The 17,001-nt window shown below is 38.1% G+C and overlaps 1 protein-coding gene across 2 annotated transcripts; it reads left to right on the top strand.

The window, feature by feature from the left end:
* The first annotated feature begins 233 nt into the window (after positions 1-233).
* On the top strand, positions 234-13,971 carry CTNNB1 (catenin beta 1). 2 transcript variants are annotated; one of them, XM_075212477.1, is made up of 17 exons: positions 234-532; positions 646-760; positions 6,965-7,014; positions 7,450-7,677; positions 7,766-8,019; positions 8,266-8,504; positions 8,900-9,101; positions 9,729-9,873; positions 10,537-10,640; positions 10,729-11,067; positions 11,181-11,339; positions 11,726-11,845; positions 12,062-12,212; positions 12,629-12,750; positions 12,833-12,893; positions 13,150-13,375; positions 13,781-13,971. In XM_075212477.1, the coding sequence occupies exons 3-16, from the start codon at positions 7,002-7,004 to the stop codon at positions 13,356-13,358; spliced, it is 2,346 nt and encodes a 781-aa protein (XP_075068578.1). In that variant the 5' UTR covers positions 234-532; positions 646-760; positions 6,965-7,001; the 3' UTR covers positions 13,359-13,375; positions 13,781-13,971. The 2 variants fall into 2 exon arrangements, with proteins under 2 accessions (XP_075068578.1, XP_075068577.1); XM_075212476.1 differs by lacking the exon at positions 646-760.
* The last annotated feature ends 3,030 nt before the right edge of the window (positions 13,972-17,001 follow it).

The raw sequence follows: 17,001 nt of genomic DNA, 5'->3' as shown, positions 1-17,001 counted from the left end.
AGGACAGGGCATATGTAGCGTTACTCATGGGCATTTTTGTAGCTTCCTGTGGTCTCTTACTATAAAACATTTCCAGTACTGTCTACAGATAACATAGCATCAGCAGCACCAGAAAACAAGGATAGGCGGGACTATTTTTGTATCACTCCGCCCCCTCCTTTCCTTGTTTTATTTTTCCCTCCCGCTGCGTGCTGAGGCTGGCGGAAGGATACATACAGGCCTGGAGAGCCGTCCTGGTATAAAACCACAGTGTGCGGCGCCATTTTAAGCCTCTGTGTTGCGTTGTGAGGAGGGAGCTGTGGATAGTGTGCGGCTGATCGAGGAGCCACGGGAAGAAAAATTACTACACCGGGATTAAGCAAAACATTCCAGTGATATTAAAGTACCGCTGTGGTACCGCACCGCACGTAACGTCACTCCTGAAGGTGGGACGGGGATTACGGATATCGGGGGTTGGTGGTGGAGGAGGAGGAGGAGGAGGCCAACACCGGACGACGTTGTGATACCAGGTCCCGGGCACGCCGAGCATACGGTACGTACAGTCCTCATGTGAATCACATGTGACATAACATGGGTTCTCGTATGTGCTGCCTCCCTGAGGATGTGGCTACAGATCTCCTGGTCTTAAACCTTCTATGTTTGTAGGGTGTGGATTGTGTCGGTTTCCCAGCCTGGCACCTGTGTTGTGCTCTATGAGGGCTTGGACTTGTGTATATATCCGTGTGGTTTTCTGTCCAGGGATCTCCAGACATCACCTCTGGTAATGTTATACATGTGTATGATGTGTAACTAGGTATTAGTTCACTGCCTGTTTCAGCTGTTCTGTCCCAGAAACCTACAGGATGGGGCACGCTACTGCTTTATTTGGGAACAATGTGAATGGTGTTTTATGAATGGTAGTAAAACTGAGATTTTACTAGGTTTTAAGGTAACTTACCCGAAATCTACTCAAGTGGGTTATATCCTCTATAAACATAACTAGTATTTTATTAGTCTGCTCTCCTGATCACATCTATTTAACTTCTGGTTACTCACATACTGTCTTGCATAGCTTCTGGCTTCATTTTCAGAAGCCACAAGGCGTATTCATGTACGTGTTTATATCTTTTAAAAAAATATAAGTATATTTTTGAAAGCAATAAGGTTCTGAATTTGTCTTATGGGAAAAGTGCTCTTTATCAGTGAACTAAGTGCAACATTTTCTAAGCAGCTATGCAGGTGGTAGGTACTTCTCACACCATTAATAGTGCATTGAAGCTCTAGCTGTAGGTATCTAATGCTTGAAACTGATTACCCTTGCCTATTGTCTATACACTTGAAACATGAGCTCCCTCATGAAACTCCTGTAGTTCTTTTAAAATGGCTTTATCTTGGGCGGAGGTGCAGACAAGTCAGGATTTCCCTCCCCCTTCCCTTATACAGAGTTCCTTTTCCCTCAGACTGCTACAATGAATACTCAAGTTTCTTTCTCTGAAATTCCTGATTATGTGCATGCCTTTGTTTATCAACAAACATGTTGGTAGAGGAAGCTGAATAAATGTTTTCTGTTATCATAACCCTAGTTAAGTGGACTCAGAAGTTCAGTTTATGGCATACTGTTCTAATGCATACTTTACATCTGCACGTACCAGCCGTTTAAAAACACAAACATATATTCTCTGGTGTTTAATGCTGTCAAAGTAGTATCCATATTGACTTGGTTTTCATGTAGCATGATATAGTAAAGGTTACAGCTGTTTCTTTTTAATTTGGGCTAATGCATTGCAGTTCCATCTAGGGATAAGTACCTCTTTGTATGTTGTGGGCTGCTTTACAGGTATATAATGCTTCACTTTGAAGGGGGGCTACTAAAAATCATAGCTCCAAAGCAGTAGAATAAAATGTACTTTAAATCCAAGTACACTAACTTTTTTTATTGTAGAAGACTCTGGCTCTTTTAAATATCAAGGGTGGTCTTGCTTGCATACATTTTTCCTCTCCCTCCCAGAAGTATGTGAGTACTGATTGGATGAAAGACTAAGCAGGAATGTGACAGTCCCAGGGAGGAAATGGTTTTTTGCTCTGAAGGAACAGAAGGCTTGTGTATCTCTTGCATTTGTTGAGCCAGTTTGCAGTAACCTATAATAAACATAAGTGCCTGGCAGAGATGCCAGAATCTAGCTTTTTACAGCTGTCGGGGATTTTTTTTTTTCCTCATTCAAAACTTAAAGATCAAAAACTTTCATAAGAAATTAATGGATTATCCCATTTCTAATACTACTTTTAAAATAAAATGTCAGTAAGAATCATGGAAATTTAGATTTTGTTCTGCATGTTTGATTATTAAAATCTTGGAAAACGTAAGAGGCGGCTATTTTAAACAAGGCTGTTGTACACTTAATGACTTTTTAATTGACTTTGACTGAATGCTTAAGGACAATCTATATGGTTTAAATATCTAATCAATTTTAACTTTAAAATTGCCTCTTTCAGAATGTATTAAAGTTGTTGGTGCTTCCAGCAAAGCATTCTAACATTTTAATATATTTTAACCACTTGGTAGGATGACTGACTGCAAGACAAGCTACTTTCAACTTGGTTACATTCTGCAGCATTGAAAAGTGCTTATGTGAGCAAATGTGAAATTCCTCCCCTAGCTGCTGAATATATGGATACTCAATGCCTTATTGTGCATATTTTATCCACAACATTTCTGAAGTCAGAGTATTGTCAGTTGTGAAAAATAGACCAGATGTAGACACTTTGTTGCTTTAGTCAACTTATTACAAGAGTAATATTATGCAGCCTATCTCTGCAAATATTTAATTAGATGTTTTTTATTTAGCTTACCTCCTGACCTAAACATTATATTAGTTAAACTTAATGTGTTTTTATTTACATCAACTTTCTTGACATGCTGTAAACATTGTAACTTAAGTCCCTTTTAACTTGGCAGTTTGATAGGTAGTACAATTACAGACATTTCATTTTAAAGAACATTAAAAAGAATATAACTTTCATATTTACGACAGTTTGTAAAACAAGTTATGGTGTTTCTATGCCTGCATGTTCTCTCTATTTTTATTTAAAGTTTGTGATTTTTAGATGCAGGATTATTGTTGTCGGCACATGTTTCGTAACAAAATAATATTCTTGCAACACTTCTGGTGACAGTGCTGAACTTTCCTCAATTGTGAGGTATAATCTTCTATCCATAAATGCTTTTAATGTAGAAATTGGATGTCTTGTGGCTAGCTAGGGAAGAATGTTGTTTTTGTTAATGGGGAAGGGGGATTATGAATAAATGGTTGGCTCAAAGGACCTATGTCAGTAATTTTCAGTTTATTAAGAACTTTCATGGCTGCCATTTCTGGTGCTAACCTGATCTTTTTAGGGACACCTTTTTAAGGTGATAAAACAGATGGATATTTGAACACACTGATATCTTGTGTTTAAACCTCTTTTGGTAATCTTCCACATTTAGTAGGGGCTCTGAAGCTCGCTCACACCTAGTACTGTACTCGATGGTTTCGCCTAATATCTGCAGCTAGGTTTTTCATACAACTGTTTGGTTCATTGGCAATAATGCATTCAGGTCTGTCAGCTTCTCTTGCATTTGAGTTGGATGTTGCTAGGGTTGGGTATCTTGAACGGCTTTGTTCTGGCCTTGAAACCCTAATGGGTCTACTTATTTTAACTTTAATTCTTTAACTGGTCTTGTGTAGGAAAATAAAATGCAATATAACATGGGCTTGAATGCTCTGAAAAATTGACTTGAGTATTGTGCTGGAATTTTTTTGAACATGTCCATGATGGGCATGATGTACTAAAGCTAACAATTCTATAATCTGTCTATTGCATGTCATTGACACTTTAGCTTGCATTTATTTGGTAATGCTTATGAATATCAGGGCTTTATGATTTTGCAAGTTGCTATTGAACACTTGCAGATATGTGACAAAATGCTGTACAGTGCCTCCTTATCTGCAAAATGTACAAATTGGTTGTCCATCCCCTGAGAGCTCCATCATTACCCAATAATTGTTTCACTCTACTGTGATGTCCATAAAAATTTGGATTCCCTGTGGGGGGGTGGCAGGCTGTGGCAAGTACATCATGCACAAAAATCTTAGATGGGGCAGTACATAAACATCTGTTGGGTTTAAAACCACTATTTCAGATTTTCCAATTTCATGGGAGCGAAGCATGCTGGTTGGTGAAGGTAGAATATTAACCCAGGCTCCTGTAGAACAGTGAGTTGCCAAGTGACTACCAAATGTAGCTTGTGCTCAACAGTAACACTAAAGGCCCTGTTTTGCCGATATTGGCTCCATTTAAAATATCAAGTGTTTTAAAATGGGATTTCTAAAAAATCTTAATTCAAGCAAGACTTCAAGACACATTTTGATTGCTATACATTGAAACCTAGTTATTATAGAAAATAAAATGGCTTGTGCGCATGAGCAACCTTAAACACTGCTAATGATGGGCTGTGTACCCAGTGAACATGGATACAGGTCTGTCCTTTTCTAAGCTATGCAGACCTAGGTCTTTGAGTAGCTGAAATTATGCAGTAGTCCATAATTGGACATTTTTAAAGTGCTTGGTCAATGCATGTGCTACATTTTGCAATGTAATGTTATTGAAATCCTGCATTACCACAAACCAAAAACAGTGGCAAATTAGTCAATCTAGGTAGTGGAAGTCTTCATACTATAGTAAAGATTCTAAAAGTTCCACTTTCTGCTTATACTATGAATCAATATTCACAAGTTTTCAACTTTAGTGCTAAATAAAGAGCTTCAGTAGTACTTTTAAAGGGATACAACCTGAAAATATCCTTGTAGAACAAGGGTTTGTGTTTTTGTAACTTTGAAGTTGGCACTTGTTCTGGAAATACTGAATCTTACTGCCTGCTATCATTTTGTGAAGATCCATTCAACCTCCATTAAAAGCTGCATCCCCCATCCAACTATGTGTTGCAAACCCTTATCACACTGACAAGTTTTAGATTACATTTTTTCCCATTGTCAAATGATGTGCACTTATAAGTATCATTACCACTCTAGAATATCTCAGCGGTCTTTATAATTTCACATATTTTAAAATATTATGTAGTCTTCAAGTGGAGCTCATTTTAAATTCACATGTTAAATGTGTTTAGTTCTGTCACATCCCTATACAATAAGCTTATATTTTACGGTTTAAGTGATAATACTACTTGTATAAAAAATGTGTTCAATGTATAGCCACATGCAAACCTCAGTGTGACTTAAATCACATGTTATGTTGTAGCTCTGGTCAACAGTTCTGGGGGGAGGGGATTCTTCTAGATGTGTGAAAGGAAAAGCCTTTGGCTACTGCCTTGACTACAATCCTGGTGTTAACATTTGGTGTTGGTCTCAGTCAGATTGCAGCAAAAAGTGTGCCAACTGTTCCATTGCATCAGGTGCAAATTAAGGTTTTGGTTCTTTTTGTCGGTCTGCAGCCTGCCTTCATGCTTGTCTTGCTGAAATGCAAAGTACCCATATAGCAGAGTACTTTGGGTTTCAAGGTAGCATAGAGTATCCATTTTATTGTATTTTGTCTGGTGCTAATAAACTACAGCAAATCTCAATTTATAAATTGTCTATAAAACAAGACTTATTTGAATTCCTTGAAGTGTACTTCAAGGAAGTATAAGTGTAGAGTAGTGCAAAAGTGAAAATGCAAAGAAAGTTTCACTAACTTGAAATGTCCCTAACATGTGAAGTTTGTTAAATTCCTCAAAACTACCCAAAGGTTATTAAATAAACTGGTATACTTTAATGATCAAGCTCATTCATTAAAGTATGGTTACACAGTAGATGGCATTGCTGCTTCAGTGCTGATGTCATGGCTTTGATTTTGCCCAGGGCCCTATTTGTATTGCGTTTGTGTTTTCCTTCAAAGACATGCTGGTAGGTTAATTGGCTTCTGATTACACTAACCCTAGGGTACCAGTGTCTGTGTGGTACGGACCATAGATGTCGTATGCTCTACTGGGGCAGGCACTGATGTCAGTGATTAAATATTCTCTGTAAATGTGCTGCATAATATGTAGGAGCTATAGAAATAACACTTACACCAAGGGCGAGTGAAAAAATAGGCTCTTCAGAAATTGTTACAACCACCTCTCCATAAGCTTTCATTTAACATGTTTGGCTTCATTGCAATGGTTTGTGCACTGCAATTTGACAAATGGGTTAGTTGACGGAAGTCGAATATCTATGGAAAGATATGCTGCATAGTTGCCTAGTTCTATCCATGCTTTCTGCCTTTACCTTGCTAAAGCATACTCCTGTAAAGCAGTGTGAATTTGTTGCAAAATGAGAACTTGGTTAATCCATTTTTATCTGCAAAAGAAATTTAGTTTATTCATAATCTATGCAAATCGCTGCTTGTTTTGGCCCAGAGTCCTGATTCCCATCTGAATGGGGTTCAGATGACCATATCTGACAGTGTATCAGGTTGTCAAACCACGCTAAGTCAGTTTTGTCTGTATAATTGCTGATGTGGTCATATCTGGTTGCTGGGTGGCCAGACTGAGCATCTGTGTTTACACTTTTTAGTCCTAGTTTGTCACTTTTACTATACCACAAACAATCCACTTATCTCAATCTAGCTGATAGTTTTGTCTATAGCTAAATAAATGAGCATGTGACTTCAGTGAGAGTCCTAGACGCACTTTAGTGCATATATACATAGCATTTGAGTTGTTTTAAAGGGAATACAAATTAAACTGCTGTAGAAATGGCACCACATAGTGATCCAGCTAGAGGCAGTAATGTAATAAGTGGATTAGAAATGATCTCTAGAATGTTCACCATGTATCTCGCTGTTATCAGGTTGACTCCACAGGGCCACAGCATGTAAACCAATGGCTTTCTAGGCTGCACCCATGTTAATGTCTTTTGTTTGTTTAAAGTTTCTAATGTACTACTTGTTTTTGTTTTTCTTTTTTTAGACTTGTAAAGCACAGCAGTATTCTTGAAGACTGTAACATGGCAACTCAAGGTAAAAATGTTTGTTTATACACACTATTGGTATACCCTAGGTTTCAGCTTGTCAAATTTCTTTAGCCACATACATTTTTGTAGGCTTATGAATAGTAACAAATGTTTTTATTGTTTAGAGACATTGTATAATTTCAGATTTAACAAGTATGCAAAGATTTCCCAGATTTGAAGCTGTTTACATTTCATAGTTTGCCTTTTTAATGTCATATAATTTGACCATGTGATCATTGTAAAACAAATGTTACCATCTTTGCTTGCTGGAACTATACACTTGGTCTCATAGGCCATAGAGCCTGCAATGTTGTGTATGCCAGTTGTTCATTATTAAAATATTGTCTGAAATGCTTCAAGTCTCTAAGAAACCTGTAGGACGTACAACTTTATCTGGCCCAGATATAATGCTGCAACTTTTCATTGCCTGTTTCTCTTGCAGCTGACTTAATGGAGTTGGACATGGCAATGGAACCAGATCGGAAGGCTGCAGTCAGCCACTGGCAGCAACAGTCTTATCTGGATTCTGGTATTCATTCTGGAGCCACAACAACTGCTCCGTCTTTGAGTGGTAAAGGAAATCCAGATGATGAAGATGTGGATACATCCCAAGTACTGTATGAATGGGAGCAAGGCTTCTCTCAGCCTTTCACTCAAGATCAAGTGGCAGGTACAGAGCCATCTAAAGAGCATGTACTTTCAAACACTTAATTTTGCTGAGGGTTGGCTACTCTAACAAACCAGTTTTTTGTTTTTAGATATTGATGGGCAATTTGCAATGACCAGAGCCCAGAGAGTGCGTGCTGCCATGTTTCCTGAAACACTAGATGAAGGCATGCAAATTCCATCAACACAGTTTGATTCTGCTCATCCTACAAATGTGCAGCGCTTGGCTGAACCGTCACAGATGCTAAAACATGCTGTGGTCAACTTGATAAACTACCAAGATGATGCTGAACTGGCTACTCGTGCTATCCCTGAGCTGACAAAGTTACTCAACGATGAGGACCAGGTACATTCAAAACGGCATGAACCACCTGTGAAATCTTGTCTCATTTATTGAAGATTTGAACATTGTGATCAGAAGTTACGTGCCATCTCTAAGTACTAGAAAGTAATACTTTCTGGATTACAGAGACTTATACAGTGTTTGGTTGGAATGGAGATTCCGATGCAAGCTTAGCCAATTTTTTTATATGTATGCTTTGTTTAAGCAGGGCTCTGGTGGTGTAAGTGGTTTTTCTTTTTTTCTCTTTAGGTTGTGGTCAACAAAGCCGCGGTCATGGTTCATCAGCTGTCTAAGAAGGAAGCATCCCGCCACGCTATTATGCGTTCTCCACAGATGGTTTCTGCAATTGTTCGAACAATGCAGAACACTAATGATGTTGAAACTGCACGTTGTACCGCGGGAACTCTTCACAACCTTTCTCACCATCGTGAGGGCTTGTTGGCAATCTTCAAATCTGGAGGCATTCCTGCTTTGGTTAAAATGCTTGGGTATGTTTTTGTTTGCCCCTCAAATTGACATGCAAAATGTTAACTCCTCAGTTGAAGGCCACCACAAAAGGTGTCAAACTTTCATAAAATTCTAACATAATTGTTTTAATAAATGTGTATTGTCTGACAGCATGCCTCATTATGAAAGGTACACTGGGTTTTCTGTTAACACATTTAAACCGGTTAGTAACTTCACGGTTTGCAAGCTTGGTGAGTAAACTAGTGGTGCATTTGTCTTGTCTACAGGTTTAAAACCATTCATGTCAGTCTTAAAGTAAAAGAGCTCTGCAAACAGTGTGGTTTAACAGTAACTGGGTTAACAGTTGAAGTGGTTATATTGTGTATACTCTTGGTTTGCCTGACAGACTGTTAATCAAATCTCGCTGTCTTTTTAGGTCACCTGTGGACTCTGTGCTATTCTACGCAATCACAACACTGCACAATCTTCTCTTGCATCAAGAAGGAGCAAAAATGGCTGTCCGTTTGGCTGGTGGATTACAGAAAATGGTTGCTTTGCTGAATAAAACAAATGTCAAATTTCTAGCTATCACTACAGATTGTCTCCAAATATTGGCCTATGGAAACCAAGAAAGCAAGGTATGCTGCATCACTAATCTTGACTTACAGTAGTCTAAGGCAGGATGTCAGACAAAACTAACAACTTCAATTGCTCAGTATATGCTTTTACTGTACTTTCAATGTGTTCATTGCAAAACAGCACATTAAAATAAGGTCAGTCAATGTTGCCCTTTCCACCATTGTATCCATAAGTTGTCTAAGGGAATTCAGTTGGCCCTACTATTACCATTAATACAGTAATTTTATTGCAGATGTCTGCTAGTTTCAGCAGTAACACGCCCAAGTGAACCCTCTCTAAATGTCCTAATACAATACACTTGTGTATTATACAATGACCCTTCCTCATTGAATCTAAAAGCGCACATTCTGGCGACAATGATGTAGATATTAATTTATTTATTTTTTTATATGAGCAATCTGTTCCATAGTTTTTCAGTTAACATTCTGACTTAATTCACTTGTTTCACCTCCCTTTTACTTTTCATACTAGTTAGCAGCAACAAATAACTTAGTGAGGCATAAGCCACAAGTTTATCTGAATTGTGCTGCAGTATCTTTATTTCTGCTTCAGTTTTGGCAAAAAATCTGCCATTTATGTGGATAGTAGCTCTTTTAGAAATTTTACATTTTCCCTCTGCTCTCTAGTTGATTATCCTTGCAAGCGGTGGACCTCAGGCATTGGTGACCATAATGAGGACTTACAGTTATGAGAAACTTCTGTGGACAACAAGTCGTGTGCTGAAGGTTCTGTCAGTCTGCTCCAGTAATAAGCCTGCTATTGTAGAAGCTGGTAAGTTGTGTACAGATGCTGTACATGTGCTGTGATGGGAGGGTATTTTTAAAGCTACATAGACTAAATGCATGTTTTAATAGACTTGGAAGATGGTTCCCTATTACAAGCTATACTTTCTACATAGAGAATTAAACATAATGCATATTTCATACAACACTTACTCTGTGGAATTCGATTTGCTACCAATAGTAAACAGCAGGTCCCTTTTTTTTTTTTTTAAATGTTGCAGTGAGGGTATTTAAATTGTACAGTATCTTTGTTTATGCTAAGACTAGAGTTTTCATTGACTGTTTAGTAGTCCAGACCCCATGTGGCAGTACATGTTGGCTTAAACCATTTTGTGTTGCTTGGTACAGAGGTGCTCAAGAGCAACCAACAGTTCAGTTTCTTTATTCATGCTCAGATGAATTAATGTATTTTCTGGATCTGTAATTATTCCATCTGTTTCCGCATACACCCTGAAAACATGACCAGTTAGGTCTGGGTTTGAGCACCTCTAGCTTGGTAGATATTCCTCTAATTCTAGGTAGCATATCACTTCATGTACACTTCCGTAACTGTCCTTGAAACAAGTTTGGTTTGCCTTTTAAGCTATACCAAATGTGTTTAATGTTACTCTTATCCTATGAAATGGCTGCTATATAATTTATTGTCCTTTAGGTGGCATGCAAGCTTTGGGGTTGCACCTCACAGACCAGAGCCAGCGCCTGGTTCAGAATTGTCTTTGGACTTTGAGGAATCTCTCAGATGCTGCAACCAAGCAGGTAAATTATAATTCCTTATCTAACCTTGTGTTTTGTGTTAAGCCCCACGCCCTCTTGGTAGTAAACTATTACTCTTTCTATATTTCAGGAGGGAATGGAAGGCCTTCTAGGAACCTTGGTTCAGCTTCTTGGCTCTGATGATATTAATGTTGTAACTTGTGCAGCTGGCATACTGTCCAATCTCACATGCAACAACTACAAAAACAAGATGATGGTTTGTCAAGTTGGTGGTATTGAAGCACTGGTGCGCACAGTTCTACGTGCTGGTGATAGAGAAGACATCACAGAGCCTGCTATATGTGCACTTCGTCACCTTACCAGCAGGCACCAGGAAGCAGAGATGGCTCAAAATGCAGTGAGACTCCACTATGGACTACCAGTGGTTGTTAAGCTATTGCACCCACCTTCTCACTGGCCACTTATTAAGGCAAGTAGAATGTGTGTTTATGGCTTTACACTCAAACTCAACAATTCTCAGGCATGAGATTCTTAAAACAAAATAATGCCTCTACTTAAATGGTTTGTTTTGATTTGTTTCAGGCAACTGTGGGTTTGATTCGTAATCTTGCTTTATGCCCAGCTAATCATGCACCATTACGTGAGCAAGGTGCTATTCCAAGGCTGGTTCAACTGCTGGTTCGTGCGCACCAGGATACACAGCGCCGTACATCAATGGGGGGTACACAGCAACAGTTTGTGGTATGTAATAGAGGGTTTTCTCTCTAGTTGCCCCTTTTCCTCTTTACAAGCTTCCTAAGACTACACTTCTCTTTTATTATCATGGTTAAGTAGTCTAGATTAACATCTAGAATACAGTGAATTATCTTAAATATCTTTTTTTTTTTTTTTTTTTTTTTTTTTTTTTTTTTACTAATCTGTTAAAGTTTAGGGTTCTCTTTTTACTCAGTTCACAATTTTGTGTTAAGCTTTGAAAAGCTTAGTTTATCACTTTAGCTTTTGAGTGTATAACTATTGCTTATGTGCTCAGCTGGTACATATCTAAAACAGGAATTGTTTCTCCTCTATACAAGATTTAAAGGCAGTGGTAGTTATAAAATCAGATTAACATGGATTTATGCTTACAGGAAGGTGTACGTATGGAAGAAATTGTTGAAGGCTGCACAGGAGCCTTGCACATTTTGGCTCGTGATGTTCACAACAGAATAGTTATAAGGGGCCTGAATACCATTCCACTTTTTGTACAGGTAAGTGCTGGGCCTTTGCATGTTAAGGGTGGTATTGCATGTTGGCATTGGTGCACTAATGTTCATAAGGGCTAACTTATGGCCATGACTGGTTGATCTATAATGAGAACACACTGTCATGAGAGCAACTTCACTGGTGCTCTAATACTACCAGAATTACAATTTATTTGAAAGACTTTAGATGACTTCAGCTTTTGTTCTCTTCTCCTAATGTAGCTGTTATACTCTCCAATTGAAAACATCCAAAGAGTAGCAGCTGGTGTGCTTTGTGAACTGGCCCAAGACAAAGAGGCTGCAGAAGCTATTGAGGCTGAAGGTGCTACAGCTCCTCTTACTGAATTGCTTCACTCACGGAATGAGGGAGTTGGTAAGGAACCAAATTTCAACAAGTTTAAGGAATTGTTTTAGATCTTGGAGGGAACAATTGTTTGCTTCTGTGGTGCACAGCCCACCTCCACTCCATGCTATAGGGGTGGTAGGCTGGCACATCTTCCAAAACATTGGGATGGGTCCTCTCCTTTGGCTCCCTGCCACATTCTGTAGGGCAGATGGCTTCACCCGCAATACCCCATTAGCGCACTCTCCTCCCAGTTTAGAATGCAATCACTGGAGAACCTGGTTTGTGGTCCCAAGTCTTGGATAGAGGGAAAGAGATGGGAGGTGGGGGGAGCCTCTGTAGCTGCTACTGTAGAGTAAATTGTGTACTTATTGAAAACTTCTGCCACTACAGTTTGGTTTCAATTAAAGCTTATCATGTCTTATGTTAAAACATTTTTCCCATAGCAACATATGCTGCAGCTGTCCTATTCCGTATGTCTGAAGATAAGCCTCAGGACTACAAGAAGCGTTTGTCTGTTGAACTTACCAGCTCACTCTTTAGAACTGAACCAATGCCTTGGAATGAGGTAAGCAACTTCCTATCTGCAAACATAGAAACTGCCCTCTTGAACAAATGACAAAATAACACTTTCTTTGCACCCTTTCCAGACTGGAGATCTTGGTGTTGACATTTGTGCCCAAGGAGAACCACTTGGATACAGACAGGATGGTGAGTCTGGGGTTTGGTTTGCTCTCTTGGTCCTGAACACTTACATGTTCATTTGTTTATACTGGTAAATTCTAGCACGATGCAAAAAAGAATAACTACAAATATGAGATTATACTTCTGTCCAACTAGAGATTAAAATCAATGGCACCTGATTTGGGGCTTGGATAATTTTGAATAAAGTACATTGGGTGATGTAGTCTTGAGATTACATTTAGACAGTTCCCATTCTGACAGTGTATCACTAAATCTGTTTCAGATCCCAGCTACCGATCTTTCCATGCTGGAGGATATGGGCAAGATGCAATGGGAATGGACTCTATGATGGATCATGACATGGGAGGACATCATCCTGGAGCAGAGTATCCAGTTGATGGACTTCCTGATTTAGGCCATGCTCAGGATCTTATGGATGGGCTTCCCCCTGGTGACAGCAATCAGTTGGCCTGGTTTGACACAGACCTGTAAATGTATATATATTTTCGGTAAGTATATAAATATCTGAGAAACTGGCATTCTAAGTAAGTGTGTAGAATTGGTTGCAAATGGAATAGACTTTAGGATAACATTGGTTAACAATTGTGACACTAATAACTTGGATTGGGCCTTAATTGGCTTTAGAGATGCACACAAATACATTTGTGTTTTTCAAGGAGTTTGTACCAAACACTAAAGCTGCATAGTAACTAAGCTTGGAACATAACTTTACACAAAGAAATTCCAGTAGGACAGGGACTGATGTGGATGACTCATTATTGTTTATATTGCTTCACCACATTATATTGCAATGTATAGAGAATACCAGGTAGCTGCTAAACCCTTAGTTCATTTAATGCATTGTAAAATAACACTGGCATCTTCATACTACTTGTTTTTTTCCTTCTTTGCAGTTTTCGTCAGAATGAATTTGCATTGTGATTGGCCTGTAGAGTTGCTGAGAGGGCTCGAGGGGTGGGGCTGGTTATCTCAGAAAGTGCCTGACACACTAACCAAGCTGAGTTTCCTATGGGAACAATGGAAGCTAACTTTATGTTCTGGTCCTTTATATATATTTTTTTTTTTTTTTTTTTTTTTTTTTTTTTTTCTGGTTGGAGGAACAATACCAATGGATTTTGGAAGTGACTCGTACATCAAGAATGCACAAGAATAGTTCACAAGCTGGAACTTATCAAAACACTAGCCTTGCTTGTTTAAATGACCTTTTTTATTTTTTATCTCTGTAATGGTACTGACCTAGCTTGCTTTTTCTTAGTATTTAGATTATTTTCCTTTCTGCGGTAATATTTTAAGTCTCTGTAGTGTTCAGTTAGTGCATATTGCTGAAGCAGTTTCTAATTTTTAAGGATCAAGTAAGTGTAGAACACTAATTCATAATCACTCTAATTGTATCCTGAATAAAGTGGAACATTGTGTAGCCTTTTTGTATAAAAACATAGACAAATAGAAATGGTCCAAATAGTTTTCTTTTAATATGCTTAAAATAAGCAAGTGGATCGATTTTTGATCAAAGCTTTTATCTGGGTTATGTCTGGTAGGGGCCAGGAAGAACTTATTTGGAACCTGTATTGGACAGTTTACCAGTTGCCTTTTATCCCAAAGTTATGTACTCTGAGGCCACAGATGCTTAATGAAAATCAGATCATGAAATGGCTCAGAAGAATTAAAGTGGACTTTTAATGCATTCTGCTGTGTCAAATTATTTTAAGCAAGTCCATGTGCAATGGGTTTCTGTGGTCTTAAGGAACGAACCTAAATGTTTGTAAATGGAATGAACAAAGTAAAGTTATTTTTTAAATTCAGATGTGTGCAGTTTGAACAAGTGTCATTTCTCCATATTGCTGAGCACTTCATTTTATGCTCTTAAGTGGTAATGCATATTTGGTTTTAACTTTGCTTGTCCATGTTACAATGTTTTCTGTAGACTTCATGTTTTTGACACAAACAGTACTAGGACACTTGAAAGTTAAGTTTTTCAAATGAGTACATTTATGAATTGCCTCTTGCTTTTGGCATTGAGGTCTGAGTGAAGATTGAAATTACATCCTACCTAAATACTTTAAGAAGCTTGGGTCTTAAGTGTTTTTAATCTACCTGGAAGAATTTATGTAGTATAATGGAGTGAATTCTTAGTGGACACTACTGTTACTTTGCAATACAGCTGATGTACTATATTATTGGGCATTACTACTTCTAATGTGTTAATGCCCAGTAACATGTCACCAGTAAGGATTCCTGTTCTAACCTTGTCACCTGTAGACATAAGGTGCATCATCTCCAAATGCAGCTTGCTTTACAGTGCTCACTGTTCCATGTAAGGCTTGTTGGGAGGGATGTAACTGGTATATGCTCCAAACTTCTGCTGATGCTATGATCTCCCTTCACCACCCATACATACCTCTGTTTGATACAAGGGGTAGGGTAATATTTTTTTGGGCATAAGCACTTGTTTTGTAAACCATTTGTTTTGACTTGTGCTTGTGTTTCAGCAAGGGTACTATATTCTTGAATGTATAACCTGGATTGTATGATCCTTTTGGCAACACAAAAAGCTGTTCAGCTTAAGTATGGAACACAGAGTTGATTGTATTTTGCAGCTAGCATTAGCTGTTGTTGGAACTACTCAGATATGTACCCAAGTGCTTTAAATGAAGCAAAGGGACTTGCTTTCTCAGATATACAAAAGTCCCTTTGCCTCCCAGTTAAAGCACTTGGAACCATTTTGAAATATTATTGAGTCTGCACTAACACAGGACAGAAGGATTTAGCAGGGAAGAAAAACTTGCCTATAGCTGCAATATCTGGAAATTTTATTCCATATTAGATTAACATACCAAGTTATTGAGATGTAACCATTCTTTCAAAAAACACTTTCCATACCACTGGTTTCTGAACAGTTGTATAGATTGCATGGTGTAAACCCAGTGTTTCTAGAATATAACATTTTTCTTTTAAATCTTTATTTAAAACATGAACAAAAGTGTATTAAACTTTAAATCTGCCTCTCTATGGATCATACACATGGCTTATAAATAAGCTCTGTTCTACATGTAAGAGCCAGTTCTGCAGTCTTCATAGTAATGGCAGCTTCATATGGGATTCAGTTAGGCACCAAACAAATGTTGTACTTTAACACATAGGACAGTTAATGAATCCTAGCTAACACATATTTTCAAGCCCATAGGAGCAGTTCCAGTGGCAGATGTCAACATCATTTGTAAAATATAATATAGAAACCTTTTATGGTGTTTGTCCAAGTAATACAGTTAAATATCAAATATGCTACAGGGAAACTATACTACATCTACTGTTCATGCATCACACATACTGCACAGTGGTGGATTTAAACACCTTCCTCCTCACTCCAAGACAAATACAGGAATGTAAAAGTTTAATTAGTTGTGTAATTCCTTTTTATGGCAAAAGTCCTTTCTCTGATGGATAGAACCTCTTCCATTATTAACCTGTTAAGACAGACTGTCTGTAAAACATACTCCCACATATTGAGTATCACTTTTGCTTATTGTCCATCTCTTACAATGTAGGGTTGCTTTACTATTTTTGTTTTCTAGTTTCTACCTTGGATTGGTGTTCAATAGACTGACACAATTATAAACAAAACTTTTTCACTTATGTATTATGGAGCAGTTAATAGTTGAATTGTAGGGGCTTGGTTTTACTGTAAGATCTTATTTTTTTTGTGTGAGAGGAATCAAATGCACTGCCTGGCATATTGTAGAATCCTTAGTGAGAAAAGACACTTAAACCTTGTGATGGCCATATTCCACTGTAATTGATAATGGTCCTATGTTTGGGATCTAATGTATTTCACAATGTGATCCTTAGTACACAGGAAACCATGTACCTATAGATTCTAATCTGTGTGGTATAGCAAAAAGTACACTGTACAACAGACCAATGAAGTATTTTGGTTAACCATCTATCACTATGCTCACCTTCTGCCTGATACCCATTCATTATTATACCTCAAGTTGGCAACCTCTAAAATCAGTATTTATGCTTCAGCTGTTGAACTCTAGTCTTCAAATGCCATAATGTAAACACTTGGCATTGCTTTCATAGCGGCACCTCTTCTATTTAGCCTAAAGCGATG

The sequence above is a fragment of the Mixophyes fleayi genome, chromosome 5 (genome assembly GCF_038048845.1).
Source record: "Mixophyes fleayi isolate aMixFle1 chromosome 5, aMixFle1.hap1, whole genome shotgun sequence".
In the NCBI taxonomy this organism is placed as follows: Eukaryota; Metazoa; Chordata; class Amphibia; order Anura; family Limnodynastidae; genus Mixophyes; species Mixophyes fleayi.
The sequence above is the reverse complement of the archived record's forward strand: the minus strand, read 5'-3'. Positions and strand labels throughout refer to the sequence as shown.

Coding starts and splice junctions, on each gene's coding strand:
- CTNNB1 (XM_075212476.1), top strand. Junction 8,505..8,899: donor GCTTTGGTTAAAATGCTTGG/GTATGTTTTTGT, acceptor CTGTCTTTTTAG/GTCACCTGTGGACTCTGTGC. Junction 12,213..12,628: donor CTCACGGAATGAGGGAGTTG/GTAAGGAACCAA, acceptor TTTTTCCCATAG/CAACATATGCTGCAGCTGTC.